The sequence below is a fragment of the Euprymna scolopes genome, chromosome 7, assembly GCF_053919585.1.
Source record: "Euprymna scolopes isolate OS-2025 chromosome 7, ASM5391958v1, whole genome shotgun sequence".
Classification (NCBI taxonomy): Eukaryota; Metazoa; Mollusca; class Cephalopoda; order Sepiida; family Sepiolidae; genus Euprymna; species Euprymna scolopes.
The window spans coordinates 47337707-47363219 of record NC_136488.1 but is presented as its reverse complement, the minus strand read 5'-3'; the positions used below and the strand labels follow the sequence as shown (position 1 = coordinate 47363219).

General features: G+C 38.2%; 1 protein-coding gene across 1 annotated transcript in view; it reads left to right on the top strand.

Moving 5' to 3' along the window:
- LOC145279707 (mitotic spindle assembly checkpoint protein MAD1-like) overlaps positions 1-3782 on the top strand; it is a 93264-nt gene extending 89482 nt beyond the window's left edge. The window contains exons 16-17 of the mRNA XM_080130987.1: positions 1519-1709; positions 3568-3782. Coding sequence (XP_079987113.1) covers positions 1519-1709; positions 3568-3711 — 335 coding nt within the window. The 3' untranslated portion in view covers positions 3712-3782. The remainder of the gene's footprint in view (positions 1-1518; positions 1710-3567) is intronic.
- The last annotated feature ends 21731 nt before the right edge of the window (positions 3783-25513 follow it).

Genomic DNA, 25513 nt, shown 5'->3' with positions numbered 1-25513 from the left:
CCATAACTTGAAGAAATTTAATGAGTTACAACATAGCTTTTCTTCAGATGACTACAAATACAGTAGAACACTGAGATACGGTGACCCTAGAATACATTTTTTTTAAAAGTTATGATGTGGAATACAATGTTTTTCTGCCATTTGGTTACGGTATTTACCCCGCCTTACAATATCATAATGTTATTTGATTATATATATGTGTATTATATACTGTATTTTGTTCCTAATTTTTGATGCCATATCTCGGCGTTCTACTGTACAGAGAATATAGATATTTAAAATATTCTCCACTCTATAATAAGTATCAGTGTGTATTTGTATCTTATAAAATATTCATTCTATCACTCTAAAGTTAGCAAGTAAAAACAAAACTGCCAGAAGATCAAATCTTAGGTGTTTAAGAGAAAGGAGAAAACAAATAGCAAGTTCAAAATCAGGCCTATACCTCCTCCCCCTCCCCCTCCCCCTCCTGCTATGTGAAATAAATTCGAAAAGAAATTCTTTATTCTATTTCCATAATTAGATGTTTTTTTTCTTCCTATTTTCTATACCAATTTATATTTTTTTTCCTTTAAGATTATCTTTTTGAACTTCGCCAATTGAGATTTTATTTCATATGAATATTAATGTGAATATAAGCGAAGCATAATTTTTGCCAAGGGATGTACATTTATATGTTAATAAATAGGAATTCACTTTTAAGACTTATTCCAAATGAATAGGATTTCAAAGTTTATTTTAATTTTCAATTTTTCAACATTGTGCATAGTGTTTTTTGTTTTTTTTACATCTTTATTTTGATAAATTTATTAATTTCTATCCCAGTCCTAATGGGCTTGCAAGCTAATGGATTGCTATCAATATGCAACTGTAACAAACTATTCTGAATCATTCACTATTTTCTGTACTGTTCACATTAACAATTGTGTTTGAAGACTATGACAGCCTTTGTGGAAAAATACTGTTGGATACAAACCAAGGTAAACAGAATGAATAACAATATTGAAAGATTTAAATAATTTTCGATTATAAATTATTTACCAATATAATGTGTTGAACTAAGATGGTGTTGTAGTGTTGTTTGAATTTTTTTGGTAAACCTCATCTTTTTATTTTTTTGTGAAGATGAAGTTTATCTAAAAAATTTGAGGAGCATGACACCACAATATCATCCTGGTTTGACACATTATGTTCGTAAGTAAATGATTAATAATTGAAAATTATTAAAGTCTTTCAATAATGTCAATAATTATTTTTACCTTGTCTTATATCTAACAGTGTTTTTCTCCCAAACTGCAAAGTCATAGTCTTCAAGCACAACTGCTTATACACTACACATAATGTTTCCTCAACATATAAAACATCCTCCTCAATTTCAGATTATTTTCTAACATTATACATTCTGTTTATGTAAATATCAGAAAGAAAATAATAATATTTTATGACCCATATAGATGTTGGTGTACCTGGCAGTAAAGGTTTTTTATGTTTTAAAATTTATTTTTTTACATTTTTCAGAACTGAAGTCACAGTTGGAAAGTGCTGAATTGAAAAACAAACGTCTTCTACAGACTTTTAAAGAGACAAGTCAAGAAGTCCGTGAAATGACTTATCTTCTCACTGGTTATCGGCTAGACATCAAAAGCACTGGTATTTACAAACTGACCAACATATATGCAGCTTCTGGAGAAGATTATTTGTTATTTAAAGTAAGTAAACCTATGAATCATCATCTTGTTTGCAAATGCAATTTAATAAAATAATTGAATGTGTATTTTGTAGAATTTGATTTTCTTTATAAATAAGACATATTTTTCAAGTTATTAAATGTTTACATAGATTAATACAAATATTCAAAGTTCTATGCTGTGAAAAAAAGCTTTTATGAAACTGGAAAAAAAAGAAGCTTTTTATAAAACTGAAAGTTGAGACTGCAATTTTAGAAGATGACACATGACTATTCACTAAATAGCCCAAGGGGTCGAAATTAGTACAGTGTCCTAGAAATTATCAATTATGGCTATTTAAAAATGCATAAGGTGTCTACCAGATAGATTCCCAGGTTAGTGACATCTTTCTAGAAGCAAAAATGAATTTGAAGATGTGTGAAGAAGACAAATTAAAGTTTTTCGAAAGACTGATTACACAGAATGAAATCTGGGTTAATCACTATGATCCAGAGACCAAAGCTCAATCAATGCAGTGAAAGCACTTGGACTCACCATCTCCAAACAAAGCAAGATCATGCTCACAGTCTTCTGGGACCAGGACAAAGTAGTGATGACAAATTTCCTGGCAAAGGGCACCACAATTACAGAAGACTATTTTATGCTTCAATTTTGATGAAATTAAGAGAAGCTATTCAAATCAAGAAACAAGGCAAGATCTGCAAAGATATCCTCCTTTTGCAAAATAACACTCTGGTTTACGACGCGCATATCACCAAATCAGAAGTATGGGGGTGAGGTTATGAAATTCTTCCCCATCAAATTCATCCTGTATGTATATGTATGGTATAATTACATTGACACATTGATTCTCGTTAAATAACCAAAGTTAAACAATATTGAATTTAGTCAGTACCATTAAATGTAGAAGGACCTAAACATCTCCCTGCAAGAACTTAACAAAAAATGTTTTTTGTATAAATTTAACTTCAAAAAAATATTTCGTACAAAGTTCTCCAAAACCATTGTAATCCACACACCAAACCATAGTGTTTTCTAAAAGATAATTTTATATGCTTTTCAAATCAGTGAGAGATTTTGTATGTGAACTAGCTCAAGTGTATGAATTATTAAGTAGCTTAAATGAATTTGCTTACATGCAAAACCATCAGAAGTCATTTAACAGCTAAAAACTCATTAAAATAGCTCCAAATAAAAGTTTTGTATCAATAACAAGTGGATTTTTCCACTTTATTGGCTCATTTTGAAAAAAACATATGTACAGTTTCAGTAATGCCTGATATTTATATGTATATATATATATATTCTCAGAAGTAGAAATGGTAAAAAAACAGGATAAAAGTGCTCAATATGTTAGAGCTGAATGTTTTTTATTTTATAACCTTCAGTATTAACTTATTCCATTACAATTGTTTCTGCAGACATAGGAATTCACTATCAGCTTCTTCAGAGAAGAGTTAGAATGGAAGGGAGGAAGATACGATTTTTTAGGGGACACATGTGGGTATTAAGAAAGCAAGGGAAATATATTTTAAAATGTGATTTAAAAGTGATTGATAAAAAATGACATAAAATCTGAAAGGAGAGTAAATAAGCCAAATAGTCCATTGTGTGGCATGTCTATTGTGCCAGTAACCTTTAAGTTAAATTGTCTTAGATGTCTTGATGTTATTTATTTGGTCTATGACACTAAAAATTCAGATTATTTCATTTGACCTGTGATGTTTAGATTTGAGATTGTATTTTATTTGGACTGTGATGCTTAAATTTGAGATAGTGTTTTATTTTGTCTGTCAAACTTAAGTTTGAAATAGCATTTTTATTGCTGTACACACAAATCAAATTGATGCATCTTGCGAATCTGTTATTTCTTTTTCAGCGTGAACAATCATCAGCCTTGCACCTTCTTGAATCCCCTTTCTCCAAGACGACAGAGAATCTGATGGATATTTACTTGAAAAAACAACACAGCATTCCTGCCTACTTAAGCAGCATCACACTTGAACTTCTTAACCAACAATAATTTATAGAATCATTGTAACTTGCACATACAATCAAATATAATTGTGAATAAATATGTTTTTTTACTTCTCATATTCATGTTATAAATTTTACATCGAATTTGTGGATACTCTAGTTATACCTCACAATATCATCACATTTTAAGTGTTTTTTTAACTGTAATTATATATGTTTCTGTGCCTTCATTCATTTTAAGTCTGTCTTTAAAATTCACATTACACATCCATTTATTATTATTATTATTATTATTACCATTTCTCTCCATGCAACACATGTTCTCAACCCTCACTGACCGGGTTTCACTTCAATATATTATTACATATATATATAATATTTTAATTTACAAAAAAATGAATTCTACTTTTGGAAACCAACAATGGACTACATTCCACCTACGTGTCAATTTATAAAGCAGATCTCTCTATGTTCTGACTGAATTTGAACCAGTTGCACAGTTTCACTGATTCTTGATTTTTATATTGACAAGCAAGATATCAAACGGTTTTCGTAGTAGATTCTGCAGATAGATATAGATTTACTATTAAAGATTGTTATTGTCTTGTTTGAATTACAAACAATATTTTAGTCAGTTTTAGTCACGTGTTGCAAATACTTTTATTTGCTTGAATACATACTGAATTACATCCCATAGTGGTACATGTAAATGAACAGCTTTTTAGATATTGAAACAGATACAAATCTTATTCAATGAGACTTGACAATTATTTTATAGCTTTTATTGTGTACTCTAATAGGTTGTTTATACATTTAAATTTGTTTTTATTATTTTAAACTTTCAGTCATGTGGCCTGAAGTCAGCTTTAATTTCTGTGTTAAGTATGGCTTTTGATATTTTTACATGTGACCTTGACTTTGGCATTAAAACTTTGCCGACCTCTGAAGGGAACAAGTTTTGCATTACACTATAACTGATATCTCTTAAACTTTACAAAACAAGTGACATTTAAAATTAAAAACAAATTTTTCATATTAACTTGATCTCAGGAGAACATTTTTTTTCATGAAACGTCATTTTGAATTTTTTGTGATTCTAAGAATAAGTTAGTTTTAAAATATGAACATATGTTCTCATTATCCTTAGTAATCAGTTTAAGTAATGCCTGATATTTATATGTATAATATATATATATATATATATTCTCAGAAGTAGAAGTAAAAAAAACAGGATAAAAGTGCTTAATATGTTAGTAGAGCTGAATGTTTTTTATTTTATAACCTTCAGTATTAACTTATTCCATTACAATTGTTTCCGCAGACATAGAAATTCACTATCAGCTTCTTCAGAGAAGAGTCAGAAGGGAAGGGAGGAAGATATGATTTTTTAGGAGACACATGTGGATATTAAGAAAGCAAGGGAAATATATATATGTATATATATATTTTTATTTATGTAGACAAATATTAATAGTCATTACACTGAACATGCTAATGTTTTGGAGCAATTGGTTTATTAAAAAAACAAAAGTTCCTTGCTAGGGGACAGAAATAAATTTTATCCGCTATTCGAAGTATCTGGTTTTTAAAATCTTAAAATTAAAAGGTTTTAAGAACCAGATGTTTTGAATAGCAGATAAACTTTATTTCTGTTGCCTGACAAGGAACTTTTGGTTTTTAAATAAACCAATTGCTTTGAAACATTAGCATGTTCAGTGTAGCGACAATGTAATATTTGTCTATATAAATAAAAATATTATATATATATATATTTTTTATTGAACACTCTTAATAACCTCATTATAATTCATGGGTTTTATTTCCTGAATACCTTTTAACTTGGTGTAAGTGTAATGCAAAACTTGTTCCCTTCAGAGGCCGTTGAAATTTTTAGTATCAAATTTAAAGTCATGTGTAACAGTATTAAGTAATGCTTCCTACTTTTTTTGTTTCACCCGAATGGATTGGAGAGGATTGCAAATTGCATTATGTTGACTGAACTTATGCATTTGTGACCTAAAAGTTTCATCTCTGTTGCACTATTTCACAAAAGCATACATTTTCACATGACCTTATATATATATATAAAAGTGAACGTGTCTGTGTGTGTGTCTGTGTACATTTCCCTACGCAATAACTCTGTCAATTTTAAGTCTACAGACTCGAAATTTGATATACAGGGTCCTGAGATTTTGGAAAATCTATGTGATCGGTTTTCGGCCAGAAATTTGGCTGTTAAGGGGTCAAAGTTCAATGATTTGACCTTTGAGAGCTCTACCAAACTCCTCCGACAAAACTCCCAATACTAATGATTACTACAATACTATCTCATTGATTACTGTACACGCAATAACCCTTATCCCTGAGTGGCCTTTGGGCCTATATAAGTGGTGACCCCCATGTAAAAAAAAAAAAAATCTTAAGGGGTCATAATAGGGGTCAAAGTTAAAAAAATTGACAGTTTTTTTTTGTTTTTTTGTTTTTTTTACTCAACATACACCTCCAAACACCCGGGCAACGCCAGGCTAAAATGCTAGTCTCTGTCTATACTCCTATAAATTCGTTTCTCTTTTGTGTGTATTGATATTCATATTAAAAACCCTCTTTTCTATTTATTTAAATATTTATTTAAGAAGAAAAATCACAAATTTTACATAATTTTAGGGTTAAAATTATATAAAACAGGCAACTAATTCTTTTTAAATGTGGCATGAGGCCAGAAAGGGTGTGGAGGGGAAGATGGGTGTCGGGGGTCGTCCACTTGTCTATTCCCTATCACTAGTTGCAATCACCACAATACCGCATTCACTCTAGGAGTTGGATCTACTTAAAGCCCCAGATGACAATATGTACAATTTTTTTTATTTTTTTTTTATAAACAATAAAATTATATACAATGGCTTTTTTTTTTTTTTTTTTAGAAATAAAATATATAATGACTTTATATTTACAATGAAATAATGACAAAATGGAAATTGTGATGTGTATGATATATGCGGATGAAATTGTGATGTGTATGATATATGCGGATGATGGGCGGGGATAATGAGAGCCTTAAAAACACCCCAAAATAAAGAAAAATAACTAATAAAAAATAAATGAACCAAATAAAACGTTAAACGGTGAATGTGTTAGTACGGACCCACCCTTACCTATTTAATTTTGAAATGCTTCCTGTTTTCCGGTATCGGCCGAAAACAAGGGAGCACTTCCTAAGAGGGAGTGGGCACAGCTACGGACAAAATAAAGGGGGGGGGAAGGGATATTCGGTGACCTCCAAGAAAAATAACATCGGGACGGGTTGGGACTAAAATAATCAGGACTGGGCTTCTTTGGAGGTATCCTAACACCTAAAAATAAAAATTGGGGACATGGAACTCATTTATACCAACTAGCTAAGGGACTGATCCACTACGGGATTATCTTGATCTGGTCTGGGGGTTGCTTTTACGGTCGGCGTGTGCCATGCCTAGGCAGGGAACACATACTCAAGCTTGTTTCGTACAAACGCACATAAACTAGCGGTGTGAATCCACCTCCTACTAAACTGTGAGCTAGATAACCTCCCTCTATCGCATCTGATTTTGATTTTAAGTTGGTGTTTAAAATACAAAATCAGATCCTGATGAGAAGGTGGCTCCCCCCCACGCCCTATCTCTATGCGTGAAACCCACACTACCAGTCTAGCTACGGCCAAGGTCGCTAGGAACACCATTCGTTCCTCCCTAGGCCACAAGGGATCTGCGTTGTAGACAACGGATGCTAAATCCAGGATCGTCACCTAATCGGGGACGATGCGAGCCGTGACCTCACTGACATACTCCCAGAATTCACGGAGCTTGGAACAAGTATAAAAAGCATGTTCTACGGTTTCTAAGCTATCTTCGTCGCACCGTGGACAAAAGGGACTAAATACCATACCAATTCTAAACAATATGTCATTGAGGGGTAGAGCGTTTCTAACCAATCGCCAGGTCAGGGAAAATTCGGAATTGTTAAGGTATCCCCGGCCTGGCGCCCAATTCCACAGAGAGCGAACCTCCCCCTCCGACAGCTGCAGCCGCTCCCCAAGCGGGTCCGAAGCGGTCCCCACCACTAATCCCCGATATAATGCCCTTCTAGGCTGTGCAAGGTCCAAGGACCCTGGCATCGCTCTAAGCGCATTTCGGCATTCGTTGAAGAATCTTGATTGCCCTCTCGGCCTTCTTTGGCATTCAATTAAATGATTGGGGATAAGGTCGGGAAAAGCTGCACCGACCGCAGGACCCCAATCAGACTCCTCAATCAGAGTTCTACCCAGGAACGCCAACCTTTCGGCATTTATGTGGCTAGCCAGGTCAGGCATCCCCAGGCCCCCATCTTCAAGACGTTGAGTGCAGACCTGTCTACGGACAAGCTGCCGTCGCTCATTCCACAACAGTAAGAAGAGCGCACGCGTTAAGGCCGCCATGCGGACCGCAGGCAGAGGAAGTACAGCCAATCGGTAAAGGATCAGCGGAAACACATAAGTGGCGCATGCCTCTGCCCTACCTTTAAGGGACAATCCCCTTCGAAGCCAAACCCTCACAGACGCTTCGACCTTGCTCTGTACTTCCGACCAGTTCTTATCTAGACATAGACCGGGTCCAAACCAAACACCCAGAATACGGACCGGGCCATCCGTCCAGACAAATGCGCCAGGCAAAGCATTCGAGCCCCGCCAAGCGGCGAACCTCAGGCCAACGAATTTGCTGAGATTGCCTACGGCCCCTGTAACTTGTTCATAACGCTTGAGAGCCTTAATCACCGTAATAATATCAACGACGCTCGAAACAAATACGGTGACATCATCGACAAACGCGGAAACCCTGGCTCGCGCACCGCCAGGAAGAGCAATTCCGCGCAGGGCCGGTCCAGCCACCCTGGTCCTCACTTTCCTAAGGAATGGTTCCAGCGTGAGGACATACAGCAAGGGCGACAACGGACACCCCTGTCGCACCGACCGAGAAACCGCGAACGGCGCCGACCGCACCCCGTTGATCTGCACAACTGCCGTTGGCCGAGCGTACAAAATGGAAATCCATCTGCAGAAGCCGGATCCAAATCCGGCGGTCTCTAAAACAGCCATCAGGAAACGATGATCCACCCTATCAAACGCCTTGGACTGATCCAAATTAATCAGCGCGGCTTCAGTGTCGTCTTCTAAATTTTCTATGACTGTACGTATCAAATGCAAATTATTTTGAATTGATCTTCCCTTCACAGCGTAATTCTGATCCGGTTCGACCAAGTCAGCGATAACAATCTGCAAACGATTCGCCAGCACTTGGGCCAGGATTTTTAAATCCGTATTCAGCAACGTGATTGGCCTAAAATCATCTATCCCCCCAACATGTGTGTCGTTCTTCTTCAGAAGTGTGACCACTCCTTTGGTAACCTGACTGGGGATAGATCCCGTGTCAAACCAGTGGTTAAACACACCCGTCAGAATCGGAACAAACATGTGCGACATCCTCAAGTAAAGTTCGTAGGGTAGTCCATCCAGTCCTGGTGATCTGTTATAGGCGACCTGCTTCATAGCAGCTATGACCTCACACTCTGTAACCCGACCATCACAACCAGCCGCTCGGGCCGCCTCCAGGTGGGGCGAGGCAACCAAATAGTTGCCAAACTCCTGGACGCGGAGCCTGGACAGCTGCGCAAAGAGATCTTCAAAGTGCACTCGAAACTGCTCGCAAATCCCCCGAGCCGACACTAAGGAGTCCCCTTCCGGGCTCTGAATTTTACGAATGTAGTTATCCGATTTGCGCGCGAGCGAATAGACTCGTTCGGCTTTATCAACATTCACAGCTTCGTTGGGCATCTTTTTAATTCTAGCCCTAACTACCTGGCCCTGATATCACTCGCTAGCCAAACGACTCAGGTCCGCCTTAGCTAAACCTATTTCTAGGGAATCCCCCCCAGCCACCGCCCGGGATAGTCTATCCTCTAGACGCTTCTCTGCCTTGGCCCTATCTAGCGCGAGGCGTTGGCCATATTTGACAGAGAAGTCTCTAATGCTAGATTTGGCGTTTACCCACCACTTACTCCCGGTAACCGCCCCCACTAATCCCTTCTGTATGTGTTTAGTTAGCCTTTCCCGAAAGTCACCTATCTCCAGTAGGGAGGTATTTAACTTCCAGTACCCAGCTAACTTGGGGTTGCTATCTAAGTCTAACCTGGCCACAAGTAGTTTGTGGTCAGAGTGGCCTAACCAGTGGAACGTGGGACAAGATATGTATTCTATGTTGCCTCTTCTAACTAACAACCGATCCAAGTAAGTACTTGAAGCGGAAGGCCTGCTAGAGAGCCACGTCCACGTCTCCGCCCCGGGTGATCCACCCGATACCTGTCTACCAGATCGCATCTAGCCATCAGGTCCGACAGACTGGTTTCACACCCATCCGTCCCGCTAGTCCCGCCCACCTTATCTGCCCTGGGGTCAAGGATGGCATTCCAATCCCCCACTAGTATTAACCGTTCCGAACCCCCGAGAAACACCCCCAACCGCCGGAAAAAGGAAACTCGCTCCCGTACGCAATTGGGCGCATACACCACGACGACTCGAAACGCTCTATTTGCCACGGCAACATCGGCCACGATCAGTCTACCATCAGCATCCGCGTGAACAACGCTAACCGTTGCAGAAAGGGTGCGCCTAACTAACAAAGAAACCCCCCTACTTTGACTATCACCGTATGTTGAAAAGACATCATAATGCCCCTCCAGCACCCGACGATCATCAACGCAATCGTAGTGAGTCTCCTGTAACGCAGCCACATCTATATTCATCGACATGAGGTCCCTCAGTACGCTAGCGGCTTTGCTTCAGCACCTCATGCCCCTAACGTTCAAACTACACAAGCTCAAGGACGTAGCCATTGTGTCTAGATATCCGCAACCACCGACCTAAAGTCTTTGCTAGAAAGGGTGCCGCAGGACTGGGCGAGGTTGCCCGAAAGCAACTCGGACGTTACTCGTCCGTCTCGCGCAATACCTCCAACATCCAGGGGAAACGTTAATTTAAGGGCCCTATACAAACAAGGGTGGACGTAAATAGGAACCCTACCTTCGCATCTCGGCGCCAGCTGATTGAGGGAGTCATGCCTCTCTTCCACCAACTTTAAATCTGGAATCGCCCCCCTGGCGTCGTCGATCATATTCCACATAGCCTTCGTGCGTCCAGTTTTTGTATAGCGACAAAGGTCATTACTAGGGGGGCGTCTGGGAAGTTTTTAGGGTTTGTAACACTTTTTCCGTCGATTATTTTCATTTCTCTAAGCGGCTTAATCAGACCCCTATGGCGCTGCGTTATATACGTGTCAGCGTGAAGGGGGTCTACTTCGCAAATCCGGTCTCCAGGAAGGTAGGGGAGCTTTTTCGTCTTTTCACTCCTTACAGGAGATACAGAGGCGGCTCTTCTACCGCTGTTGGTTTTTGTCGCCGGCTTCTCCCGGGACAACGAGCGGGCACCGGTTGGGGGGGTATCGAAAAGGGATGGGGATTTTGGTTCAGCCGATGGGGTTAGGGTAGGGGTTTTGGGTGGCTGCACCGTAGAGACAGTCTTCTCTACATTCATAGGGGACGGGGAACGGGACCCTGCCTCCTTGTTTTTTCTCGCCTTCTTTTTAGTTTCCTTTTTCGGCACTTGGTACTCTACCACAGTAGCCGTTTCCTTATCGTGCTCCCCTTCTGAGTTAGACGAGGAGACCGGATGCATTCTTTTCTGGCCGCTAACAACTTCTTTAGTGGTAACGTTGGTGGAAGAGACCGTTGACGATACTGTGGGAACCGGCCGACCTTGTACCTCAGGGGGCTGCTCTCTTGTGGAGGGAGTCTTAGTGGTTCTGCCATTCTTCTTTACCACTGTAGTCCAGCCGTCCGACGTTGTTGCTTCTTTGCCCCCTCCGGTTAGCTTCTCAGGGGCTGCTGGTACCACTGCCGCCGGTTTTGCTACTACTACTACTACTGTCTGTGGGTTTCTTTTCGGACATTCTCGTGCCATATGGCCCTGCTGTTGACAATTCCAACAGTGGGGCCTGCGACCTTCTACTATAATGCTCATCGACCATATGTCGCACCTGAGCATGGGGGGGATGTTTTGTAATCCTTCCTTGTCAACACGCATTTTTAGGTTGTAGTCCCCTACCATAAGGTTACGGGGACCACGGACAGGAATGACGGACTCTATGTCCCCATATTGACTCATAAAAGCCCCTAATTGCTCAGGGCCGAGAATACAGGGGACTCCCAAAATAGACACGTTCGTCCGCGTCTTACTTAAATATTCCAGCTTAAGTCGAATATGTCGCCACATGTGTTCCGATTTGAACATATTGACGGCGTCTTCTTCTTTGGGCAGTAGTAAATCCCACACTGCATAGCTTCTACGGCAGATATAGGTTGCGGGGATATTTAATTCCCCCAGAATTTTCGCCATGTCGTCTTTCGGCACACCGGTTAATGCTCGTTTCTTTGTGTCTATGGAGACTAACGATATTATTCTCTTCGAAAGTTCTTCCATAGTTTTCGGTTCTACTCTAATAACATTACCGTCGGTCAAATCCTTGTATTTTGTATCGAATAACCGGCGGTAATCCCCGGGAGTTAGTTGCGACTGGGGGCCCCATTCTTTGACCACTGCCGCCGCGGCCGTCTGCGGTGTTGATATTATTGTCGGTGACACTGTTAACGGCGGTGATTTCTGTCCCGGGGGAATAATAGAGCCGGACGAGTCTATTGTTTGTGAACTCCCTGGCAACGTCGGCCACTCTCCTGGTTTCTCCTTTGGGGACGACGGTTTAGGGGTCAGTGCCGGTTCTTTTGTGGCTGTGGTACTAGCTGCCTCATTCTTTTTTTCAGTCTGAGCGACCCCCTTTCTTTCTCGTTGACGCGACTTTCTCGCTTGTCGTAGCAGCGGTCGCGTGTTGCATTCATCTGCGCTACTGTCGCTGCTACTAAATTCTAAGTCGGCTTGCCTCGCGGCGTTCAACTGTTCATCTAGAAGCGTTAACATATTAATAGCCTCGTCCCTGTCGTCCGGCAACCCGTTCGAAAACGTCTGCTCCGACTCGGTGTTTCTCAATGTTGAGATATCTCCAGAGGTTGCTGGTTTAATTCCCGACCCTAGGGGGTCCGTTCTCCTATGGGCGGGAGGGCTGACAGTTAAAGCCCTCTTCCTCTGGTGATTCCACCGAGTCGGAACACCTCTTTCAGCTGGCCTTAATCTACTGCTACTACTATTACTGCCGGGAACAGCAGTACGACTAGTTACGTGAGAGTCGCTGCCTAACGCAAACGATTCCACTAGATTAGCGGTGCGGGGGACAACACCGAGTTTTGTGCGGGGGTCAACACTAATCCATCCTAGTGGTCTGTCTACTGGGCCTGAACCAGCGGGCGTGTTGGGGACACGAACGCCAGAAACCGGGTTAGGCGGGGGGTCGGAACCCGGACCACGTGGCGGTAGAATTTTTCCAAGGCCTAATCCTGTGCTCAGAGGTGGCCGAAGACCCCTCTGGGAACCGGACCCCGGGCTAGGCATGTCTGCACTGGAGCCCGGACCAGCTACCCTCCTCCTCTGCGTCTTCTTCCCGGTTGGCCTGGCTGAAGTTTCCGTTGGATATGACTTCGAACAACCACCTCAGACGCAGACCGGTCGAGTCGGAAAAAGAGACAACCTGAAATAATTCATAAACAAGACGGTTAGTGGCCTCGCGGGGAGGCAGAAAAATAAAAACAAGGCTCACCCGCCCAACAGGGACCGGCAGCCGGTCTTTGGACAGCAGCAAACAGAAAAGACAACCGAACTCAACGCTCTTTTCTATTTATTTAAAAAGAAAATACAGTTTTCTTATATATGGGTTGTGGAATTGCATTCACTAGCGAAAGATCTAGGTAATTTGCATATTCTTTTAAACATTCGTTTTAATTAATTCCCTATTAGTTGCTTCGGTTTTCTAATGGGATGATCATCTTTAGTTAACTGTTATGTGTAATTATATTCATGCAGATACTCTACGTGATTTCTACTTGCGTAATATTTGCATAAAAGGTTTATAGTAAACACAAAATTGTTTCCATATATATTTATGTATACATATATATTTTTGTTTAACAAATTTTGCCTACCAAACTCCTAGAAGTTTTGGTCTACAGACATGAAACTTCATATATAAGGTATTTAAATCCATGCAAAACTTTATATTTGGGTTTTAGCCTGGAAAAATCAGTGCAAAAGTGTGAAAATTTTACGAATCCATAATGTAGTAGCTATTGGTTCGTGTTTTAATTTTTAGCCTTGCAGTAAACATGTTTTCATAGCCCAGTCATTGACGGCAGAGGCAAAATAAACTTTTTACGCAAATATTATGGTAAGTTTAAAGTTAAGAACTTTTCTAGAAATATAATCAAGTAATGAAAGTTTATGAAAATTAGAATAGAGATTCTAGACAAAGTTTAATATAATTACTTATCATGTAATTTTAGTCTTTGTAAGTTGACATAAAAGTATATATATAATGTGAAGGGAGTAAATATAGGAGGAAAACAGTAATGCTGTCTGTAGTATGAAAGTGAGAAAAGTAAGAAGAAAGGAGATTAAAGGCAATAGTGGTGGAAGAATGAAAAATAAATAGTTTCGAGTCATCAAACAACAGAGAAAGGCGAACACATCAACAGAAAGGCTATGGATTGGTCGATTGTAAAAGATGCAAAAGAAACGTATTAGCAGGAAAATACGACCACACAGAGACAAAGCATTCATTCATTCAGTCTTTAATTGGCGAAGAATAAATGTACAAGCGATTGCTATCTACAAGGGGAAAAGTCAGTGAGAATTTTCAGGACCTATGTACTAAGAGAAAACTATACAAAGGGAAAATCATAGAGGTCACACAAGTGTCTGTCTAAGGGCGCCTTGAAGCCCCTTATTGTGTTTGCTGGTTTACAACCTCATCGGGTAGCTGGTTCCAAAGAGATGCCACTCAAACTGGGAATGCTGCTTCACGTCAGATCCCCCAGAACTGTTGAAGGTGGACCTTTTTCATGTGCTCATGAAGTTCGCGATTTGGGGCAGGGATGAAGAACGTCCCGGTCCAGGCCACACCGTCCATGGAAGATGTAGGCGGGGCTGAGGTCACCTCAAACCTCCTGGGCTCAAGGGAAAAAAGATTTAGTGCCCATAAATGTTGCTCATCTGAGGAGAGCCACCAGTTGGAGTCCAAGGCAGACGCTTGAAACACCATGTCATATTCAGGTTGGCGGTAGTGAGAATCAGCAACATATTACCCTGCATGCTTTGCGCCCATCCATGTGGAGATGATCGAAAAGAGGTGTTTTCTGTTTCACGAATTTCTAGTGTGGCAATAAAGCCACGACAAATGCTCTGAGACACTTTGTGTTTCAGTCAAGGTTGAAGCAAAGAACTATGAAATCGCCATAGCATAACGATGCTCTTGCTAGAGCTAATGAGGAACTAGACTTCAAACCAACTTCGAGTTTGTGTCTGGAGAACAAATGATTTATGAAAGGATGATAGTGGAATAATAATCTGCCATCTCAGAGTTAAAGAGAATTTGCAAATTAGAAATGACTAAGAGATATAATTTAAAGAGAATATATATATATATAGACTTGTATGTAATATACTGAGTTCGTGTAATTCAGTAAATTTTCATATACCAATGAGTTTAAGCCAAAGAGAGTTGACTTAAGGAGTAAGTTACAAAATTATCATATTTCATAATTGAGCATTAATATATTGTGAAAGCAAAATCAAGACTTCAAAATACACTTCACTATACACTTTTTGTTGCCATCAACACCCTTTTTGGAAGTCTTGATTTTGCTTATACAGTATATATATATATATATATATATATATATATATATATATATATATATATATATATATAGATTACTAGCTTAGTAATAAGGATGATAAAACAAGGTGGCGATAAAGCTAAAATATTTAAACACTTACATAAAGCTATCTCATTGATTACTATACACGCAGTAACCCTTATCCCTGAGTGGCCTTCGAGCCTTGATAAGTGGTGACCCCCATGTAAAAAAAAGGGGGGTCAAAGTAATCCTGATGCTTTTAAATGAAAACAAAACGTTTACAAGTGTTTTTGATATAGATGTACATAAGAATACTTTGATAAGTATGTTTTAACTTAAATAGGGATGATATAATAAAATTGTGGGCTCTGCGTTCACGCCTGGCCTCCATAGAATGGAAATAGACACAAAATTTAATAAAGACTTTTCATATCTATCTGCGTAAGTATACTTTGATAATTATGTTTCAGTTTGAAGAAATATGGTATAATAAAATTATGGGGTGTTCGTTCGCATCTGACCTCCATAGAATGGAAATATGTCACAAAGTTTAACAAGGATTTTTAATATAAATCCACAGAATATTGTGATAAGTGTTTCAGTGTGAACAGGTATGGTATAATAAATTATGGGGCTTATCTATTTTATTTTTACTTTCATCATATTTTGCTTTGGTTTTGATACCCCAAAATTCGGAGCTATCTTATTACAGCCCTTCCTTTTCATAACCTATCATACTTTCATAAATCAGAGTCCATTTTCTGTAGGCTGTTTTTGAACCCAGTCAACGACGGGTACTTTTGCTAATATATATATATACATATATATATATATATATATATATATTATTTTATTTTTATTTTTATGTGTTTTTTTTATATATCCTCCTTCATCCATATCCTTATGATTCCATATTTTGCTATATTTATTCAATCCATATCTGGCAACTTTAATTCAATGTAATTTACTTATTTAATTTTTTAAAGATAAATGCATTAAAGTTGGACGTAACTAAACCTGCTTTGAGAAGACGCATCTTAGTTATTGCAAACAACGCCCCCTTCCAATCTGCATAAACCTATAACATGTCAAAACCCATATGACATATACGCAACACCTAAGCGCGACAGTCCAGAGCCACGTGTTGAATTGCCTGCTTCTCTCCCTCTCCCCTTCAGTTTTTGTTCTTATCTCTATATTTCTTTCCCCCATCTCCGCTTCCAAAACTCTATCCATCTTATGCATCTTCTTTCTATTTTCACCTTCTTTATATCTCCCTCCCCCCTTTCTCTCTCTCTCTCTCTCTCTCTCTACCTCTTTCATATATTCCTATCCGTGTCTGGTTGAACAGCTTAAACCCTCCTAACCCTTACTATCTTCTAATGTTTAGGAAATCTTAAAACTTAAATTTGCAATTCTCCCCCCCCCCCTGCCTTATCCCTCTCTCTATCTCTCTCTCCCATCTCCCTCCCTATATTCCTATCCGTGCCTAGCTGAATTTCTTAAACTACCCCTAACAGATTGGAAAAAAAATTTTTTTTTTCAATATGTAATGTATTCCTTGAAATGTTTCGGCCAGTGGACTTTCCTACCCGTTTTTGTCGTGGGTTTGGTGTCCTCGTCATTTTCTGCTGGACTCCCATGTTCTAAGGGAATTTGTTCTGGTGGGGAAACTGTCTGAGGGTATTCCTCAATGTATGCTGGTTTAATTCGGTCGATCGCGATGTTGTCTTTCCTGTCTTTCCGTTGGACAGTAAAATATTTTTCACTTCTGTCCAAAACTTGGTATGGTCCAGTGTAATTTGGACAAAATGGCTTTCTGACCGTATTATTCCTGATAAACACAAATTTGCATGTGTGAAGGTCGTTCGGTATATATGTTTGTTTGTCAGCCCTCCTGGTGGGGGTAAATTTGAGAGAAGACATTTTGTTCTTTAATTCTGTCACAAATGTAGCCGTGGGTGAAATATCTGTGTATGCATTAAAATACTGTCCAGGTAGTGTGACTACGGATCCAAAAACTAGCTCCGCTGGTGTGCTTTGTAAGTCTTCTTTTATTGTGTTTCGGATCATTAATAGGATTAATGGTAAATTATCTGACGAGTCCGCGTTGTTAAGACTCGTGGCCAAAGAAGTTTTTAGCTGTCTGTGAAAGCGTTCGACGAGGCCGTTTGAGCAAGGGTGATAAGCAGTAGTCTTTATGTGGGTTGTTCCCAACAATTGGTTGAACTCTGTGAAGAGTTTCGATTGAAATTGCGAACCTCTGTCCGTTGTGAGTATTGACGGTACTCCAAAAATTGCTATCCAGTCTTTTAGTATTGTTTCAGCTACTGTCGCTGCCGATGTGTCTTTCACGGGTATGGCTGTTGGTCATCTGCTGAACATATCGACTATGGTGAGAATGTGGGTGTGTCCTTTTGAGGGCGGTAATGGCCCCACCAAGTCAACATGGATATTGGTGAACCTGGCATCAGGCGCACTGAAAGTGCCCAGCGGTGACTTCGTGTGCCTGTGTATTTTATTTTTCTGACAGGATACACATGTCTTGGTCCAATTTCGAATATCTGCATTCATATTCGGCCAAACAAAGCGGTCTATTATTATTTTTACGGTGGCTCGTTTGCCTGGATGCGACATATTGTGAAAATGTAGAAAAACATGTCGTCTGATGCTTGGCGGTATGTATGGACGCGGTTGTTCTTTTGCTGTATCACAATAAAGTGTTGTTACACTAAAAGGTACGGCCATTTCCTTCAGTTGCAAAGACGTTTTCTGTTGTATGTCAGTGAGTGTCTTGTCCGTCTTTTGTTCTTGTGCAATTAATTCCATAGTTAACGAACTGGAATTTAGTGAAGTTATTGCAGCTCGTGATAATGCGTCCGCCACGATGTTTTCTTGCCCCTTGACGTATCTGATGTCTGTGGAATATTGGGCAATATAATCAAGGTGTCTGATTTCTCTTGGACCGTATTTATCTACATGCGTATGCAGTGCATATGTTAACGGTTTATGGTCAGTGTAAATACAGAAGTTTCTTCCTTCTAACAGATGTCTAAAATGTTTAATTGACAAATAAATTGCTAATAGCTCCCTTGAAAAGGTACTGTACTTTGTCTGTGTCTTGCTCAGTTTGGCTGAGAAAAACGATATAGGGGTCATTGTATCCCCTGTCAGTTGATGTATAACTGCTCCTACAGCTATGTCTGACGCGTCTGTTGTAAGTGTAAGCTTCGATTCTTCGCTGTCCTTAATATAATTCAATTTTGTGAAATTGACTAAGGCAGTTTTAGCTTGATGGAAAGCTTTTAAAGCTGATTCTTCCAGTTTTAATTGTTGGTTTTTCGTTTTGTTCTTCAATAATGACGTTAACGGTGCAAGGATTGTGGAACAGTTGGGTAAAAATCGTCTGTAGTAATTAATTATACCTATGAAGCGACGAACTTGTCTAACAGACATAGGTTGTGGAAAATCCGTAATGGCGCTTACTTTTTCGGGTAATGGTGATATACCATCCTTATCAATTGAATGTCCAAGGAAGTTTACTTCTTGCTGACTGAAAATACATTTGTCCAAGTTTATTTTTAAACCGTAATGGGACAGTTTTTGAAAAACTTGTTCCAAGTGTTGTTTATGTTCGTCGAGGTTTCTACTAGCAATTAGGACATCGTCCACGTAAGCGAATACGAATGGAAGGTCCCTAAAAACCTCGTCTATTAACCTTTGGAAGGTTTGACAAGCGTTCCTAAGTCCGAATGGTACTCTGACAAATTCGTAAAGTCCAAATGGTGTGGTCAGTGCTGTTTTGTGGATATCTTCATCCGCCACCGGTATTTGGTAATACGCTTTTACTAAATCCAGTTTGGAAAATACCGTGGCATTTTGCAGTCCGATTGCAAAATCGTGAATGTGTGGGATAGGGTATCTATCCGGTACAGTTTGTGCATTTAATCTCCTGAAATCGCCGCATGGACGCCATGTTGTCGCGTCTGCTTTCTGTACCATGTGTAGAGGAGATGACCACGCACTTTTGGAAGGTCGGATAATTCCTTGTTGCAACATGCGTTGAAATTCGTCTTTTGCGATCTTGTACTTATCCGGCTTCAGACGTCTGGGGGTGGCGTAGACTGGTTGTATTTTCGTTTTAATATAATGTTTTGCATTATGTTTAATATTATCCGTGACTTTGAATGGCTGAGTAAGTTGTGGGTATTTTTGAAACAGCCGACGAATGTACGTCTCTTCAGGTAAGGCAGAACTAATCCCAGTAGACTGGTATCTTGTGGTTATACCTTTAATTACGATTTTTGTTTGGTTATCAGTCAGTGTGCGACTAGTCATGTCTACCGATAGATTAAACCGTGCTAGAAAATCTGCTCCTATTATTGGTGTCGTCACGTTGGCTATGGTAAAAATCCACGGAAATGTGCGGCGCAGGCCGAGATTGACGTCTAAATATTTTTCACCGTATGTCGGTATTTGTGTGTCATTAGCTGCTTGGAGGTGGTAAGGCTGTGGAATAGCTTTTTGTTTACGTAGAGGTGGTATCACACTGATTTCAGCTCCAGTGTCTATTAAGAAGTTATATCCATGATTATAATCACGAATAAAAAATAAACGACCTTTAGTGGAAAATCCAGCGACAGTCGTCGTCTCTACTGGCCGGAATATTCGTTTCCCTGATTCTTGTTTTTAAAAGAACAAGGATAAGTGCAACGCCGAGCTTGTGTGCCGAATTTTTTGTGGTAAAAACAGATTTCGTTCGCTCGTTCCTGTGTGTTGCTTCGACCTCTACTAAGACTTCGTTTTCGGTAGTCCGATCGTTTATTAAATGAGTAACGATGGTTTATTTGCATTAATTCCTGCACTTGTCGAGTGAGATTTTCGACCGTCATTTTTAGTCCCGATATATCGTCGTCGCACGTCTGTTTCTGCTGTGCTTGTGCTGAGTTTACTTTGCGGTGCCTCAGATTTTCATGGATTCGATCTGCCATATCGGCGAGTTTTTCAATATTTGTCTCTTCCGTTGTGGGTGCTAGAATTTGTACTGTTGTGTCTGGAAGTTTATCCAGCCACAGACTTCTCATTATATTTTCGGACATTTTGTTGTCCCCTAGCAATGTACGCATGTATCGCAAAAGTTGTGACGGAGTGCGATCTCCCAATTCTACTTGGGTGAAAAGATTGCGTAACCTTGTTTCGTTTGAAAAGCCTGTCCGTCGTAAGATGGCCTCCTTAAGTTCGTTATATGGGTTGTCTTCTGGCACATTCTCCAATAAATCCGCCACCTCTTCGACGACGTCTGCCGAGAGTTTTTCCACCAAGTAACAGTATTTGGTTCGTTGAGACGTTATCCGCTTTGCGTCGAAAAGGGCCTGGATTTGGATAAACCAGGTCTTTATGTTGGTAGGATTAAATGCTGGTATATTTACCGTTAACGTTGCCAGAGGTTTTTCAACACAGGAAGGTTCCATGTTTGTTTTCTTCGCTCGAAAGTGATTTCAAAGCCTTTAAACTGTCAACTGACTTTTTCCGATGACGCGGAGCTTGAAATTGTGGTCGAAAAAAAATTGTCGCTTTTGCCGCTGAGTCATGGTTGTTTAATAGCTTATAAGATTCCGTTGTGCATATGATTTCTGCGTCGGGTCACCAACTTGTGGGGGTCGCCTGGCCTTTTTTGGGGAACTGACTTCCTCCACAAATAATAAAAATAAAAATAAGAAATCTTATGTGCAACACAAACGGAGGTTTATTTTCGGAATAGAAATAACAAACAATAACAAGTTAAAACATAGTTCTCAATATTTCAGAGTTCCTTTTTTTGAGTTCATATGAAAGATGGAGAGTCTCTTTTTTTTGTGTTCTTTGAATGTTCAAATATGTAACATAGACAATATTAATGTTCGTCTGTTAAAAGAGAGTATTAATGCGCGGAGCAGTGGAAATGAAATAATTGATGTTTGCACGCGTGGTAAGTCCTAATGAGAAAGCGTTGAATGAGTCGGAAGAGTTTAAAGAGACGAAAGAATGCTCGAAAGGCTAACAGACTAAAGAGATAGATTTTGTGTTTGTACATGTTTATATTCGATTTGATCGGCTCCAAACGAGCTCTAGAAAATCAGTTTTAAAATGTGTCCTAGGAGGAATTCCATTGGATGGAAGACATCACATGGGGTGCTTTCAACTAGGTCCGCACCTTTGGTATATAAAGGTCACGCCGGAATTTGCGTGGGTGTCATTTTTTATTTTTTTAACACGCCGAAACAATCAATTGCACTGCGCGCCTAAATTGTATTTAACGATTTTAAATTTGAATATTAAACTGTGCCAACTGGCACATGTCTGATGAAGTTACTGGATCGTTTAATCCGATTCGGTAACCGAAACATGTGTAACTAAGCAGATAAAGCGGTAATAAAAAATAAAACACACACGCACACACACACACACACACACACACACACACACACACACACACACATCCACACACATACACACACGCATACACACATATATATAATGCTGCAACTTAAAATTAAACGCTTTTGTCGTGAGGAAGCACAATACTGTCCTTTTTGTAGCTATTTCCTGGCCTCTTAACTACGACTGTAAACGGAAGCACTCATGGGGAGAAAATACAAAAGAAAATAAACAACAAATTAATAAAGACTGAATTTTTAAAATGAAGTCACGGCTATTAATGAGAATCGAACTCATTTCATTGGTGGACAGTGGAGAAATTATTTATCTCTGTGACACAAAGGGCAAAAAGTGATATTTGAAACAGGACTGGCTTGTAAAAAATGCCTGAACAACCCCGTTAGATTCCCCTTTAGGGCGCCTCAGACGATAAGCAATTAACTAATTTCTTTTTAAAGGAAAAGGTAAAGCTTGTGAGGGTGGACCCTCTAGAACAGCACAGGACCAGCAGTCAATTGGGAACAAGCTATCTCAACAATTGCCTAGACTGTGTTGGCTTTGGTGCCGAGGGAAAAAGCCCCGGTTGAAAAGAGAAACCATTTTTTTTTTAATAGAAAATAAATAAATAAATAAATAAAAAAGGTTCAGCACGTGAACTCAGCAAGCGACACCCATAACAGAAGAAAACTGCGAATAAAATAAAAAAAAACTCGAAATTTCTCTTTTTAACGTAGGCATAACGACGTATTTATTTTGTTATGTAGGTAATAAGCTTAAGTTTTCTTGTTCAACAGGCATCTGTTGTCTCTGGTGCAAAGAAACAAGCTTGCTAATATTAATTTACAGATAAGCCTCAGCTTTTAATGTTTTCGGTTCTGTTCAATATCCGAGAAACCCGTCTCCCAGACATTACCTAACCCCCACACCTCTTACGAGATAGAGGGATTGTTTTATAGTCAGTTTTTTAAAGGTATGGGACGGGTGACAGGAAGAAATAATGCTAAGGCCACAGTTTGAAAAAAAAAAAAAAAAAAAAAGATGACAGTTTAAAAAAAAAAAAAAAGGTGACAGGGATAGGGCGCAACATTATGTGCATCAGAAATTTGGAGGAATTTTTGACACCTCTAACAGAAAACTGCGAATAAAATTTTAAAAAAAAAACTCGAAATTTCTCTTTTTAAAGTTGGTTGTTTATTTTCTGTATGGAATATACTTCCAAAATAAACTATCAAAGTTATTTAAAAAATAATAGAAATAATAATTTTGTTTAAAAAAAAAAAACTGTTTAAAAATGTTTACAAAATGCCGGCATGCCTTCATGCAGCCATTTTTTTTTTTACGTAATGAAATCAATTAAATTTTACGAGTTAAATGTTTTTCAATTTTTAAACTTTAAAAATCTATAAAAAAATTTCTATTGATTCAATTTTTACGATATTTTTAGGGTCAATGTGAAATTTAATGCTCTTTCCAATAAACCAAATATAATATTTTAGACAGGTGTTTTTTTTCGAACTCACCCCCTCATTTTGAAATGTCTATTAAAATTTTAATAATTAATTTATGTACCAAAGTTTTATATATCACAAATTGAAGATAAAAGATCAATAAAGAAAATATTCTTATTTAAAAAAAAAAAGAATAGTTTTTTGGAAATTTACCTGTAAAGTCCAAAGTGTAAAACCTTTTTTTAAAAAAACCACGTTGATATTTTTTTTTAAATGAAAGCTCATGTTATGCTTATATCGTCCAGACGCTGACGGCAAATTTTTCTATTTCATTCAATGTTTTCTTTTTAGATATATAAAAAAATTCAGTCGATAAAGAAGTATTAAAAATATATCAATCAAAGTCTCGCGTATTTCATTAAGAGAATTAAAAAAAATTGGTGAACTGGATTTTTTGTTTTAGGGGGAAAAAGTGAATGTGCGTTTCTTTTTAACTAGGGAGGACGAAAAATACTAATTTTGGTTTACAAACGCAATAAAAAAGAGACATTATTTATGTCCCTTTGACGAATCCATATTTGATAAATTTCATAGTAGCATCAGCAGCCTTTAAACTTGTGGCGCTAACCACTTTACGAAAATGCGATTTTTTACGACCCTCGCTTTAAAAATTCTTTTATTTTAAAAAAATACATGGAATTTAAAATATAAATATGGAAAAATTCTTTACAATGAAGAATGGAACTACCCATTTAATAGTATTTTTTTAAAGTAGGTGATTTTTTGGCATTTATATATATACATATATTTATAAGCAAGTCAAAATATGTTGATTTTCTTTCTTTTTTTTTTTTTTTAAAGAAAGCCGCTTTAAAAAACAAATATTGCATAATTTGCTATTGAACCTGTTCTTTTTTTTTTTTTAATTTGGTCTTTGCTCCTTTAATTGAAAAAAAAAAGGTTTGAATTACATTTTTCAAGTAGTTATAAGCTTCGAAAAATAGTAAGTTTAATTATGAAAGTTCTGATCATAATTTTTAATGGCCACTTTCTGATACACCTAGCGCAACATTATTTGCATTAGTTATATAACACATTATTATCATCATGAAGAACTGTACCTACTCTATGTTACCCGGGAGTCTTTGTACTTTGGTTTTGGTTTTATAAAAGACAAGAGAAAAGGAAACAAACAAAAAAAAAAACAAAAAAACAAAAAACAAAAAAAAAACAAGCAAAACAAAAAGAAAAAAGATACAAAGAGAAGGAATGGTAAAATGGTAGAAAAAGGGAATGAAAAGTTATAAGAAGTAAAAAAAATAAAAAAAAAGAAACAACTTTTAATGTAAACGGATATGAAAAAAAAAAAAAAACTAAATAAAAAAAAAATGATTCAACAGCTAAATGCATTTACCGGAAGAAATCACAGAAAAGAAAAGCAATACAAGTCCAGAGTTCAACCTGATTAAAAATACAGGAAATACAGAACAGTCTTTATGATGAAACTGTCACGTACATTGATTAAGTATTTTTTTTTTTTTTTGTTAGCTAAGAAAATCAAATTTTATGAGGAAGCGAGAAAGTCTTTCTTGATCCGTCATATTTAATATAGGGAGACAACTCGATTCGAACTAACGATATCCACACCAGTATTGTAATGGCTACGATTTACAAAAAATCTTACGCTAAACATCGTAAAAAATAATTTTCTATATATAAAAATAAAACCACTTGATCAATTCACGTGATTTTTGTGAACACGACATTTTCGTTCCATGGTACATCATAATGATTTTTCTGTATTAAAAAAAAAAAGGTTGAAATTGTGAACTTGCACTATAAAAGCTATTTGAACCGACACCGAAAAGTGTTCATTAAATCTGTCTTTTGAGCTGCCTTCATTTACTTACCGAAAAGTTATAAAATGATTTTCACAGGAAGATGGGTCAAACCCAATATTTTATACCGAGATACAACAGATCAACAGAAGTGAAGAAACTTTCGTTGTAGCAAGATAATGCTATGTAATATATGCAGAATAACCCGGATTTAAGAAACTCGAATATAAGACAAACTTATATAAGAGAGATGTTCTTTGGTTCCAAATTAGAGCCTGTGTTA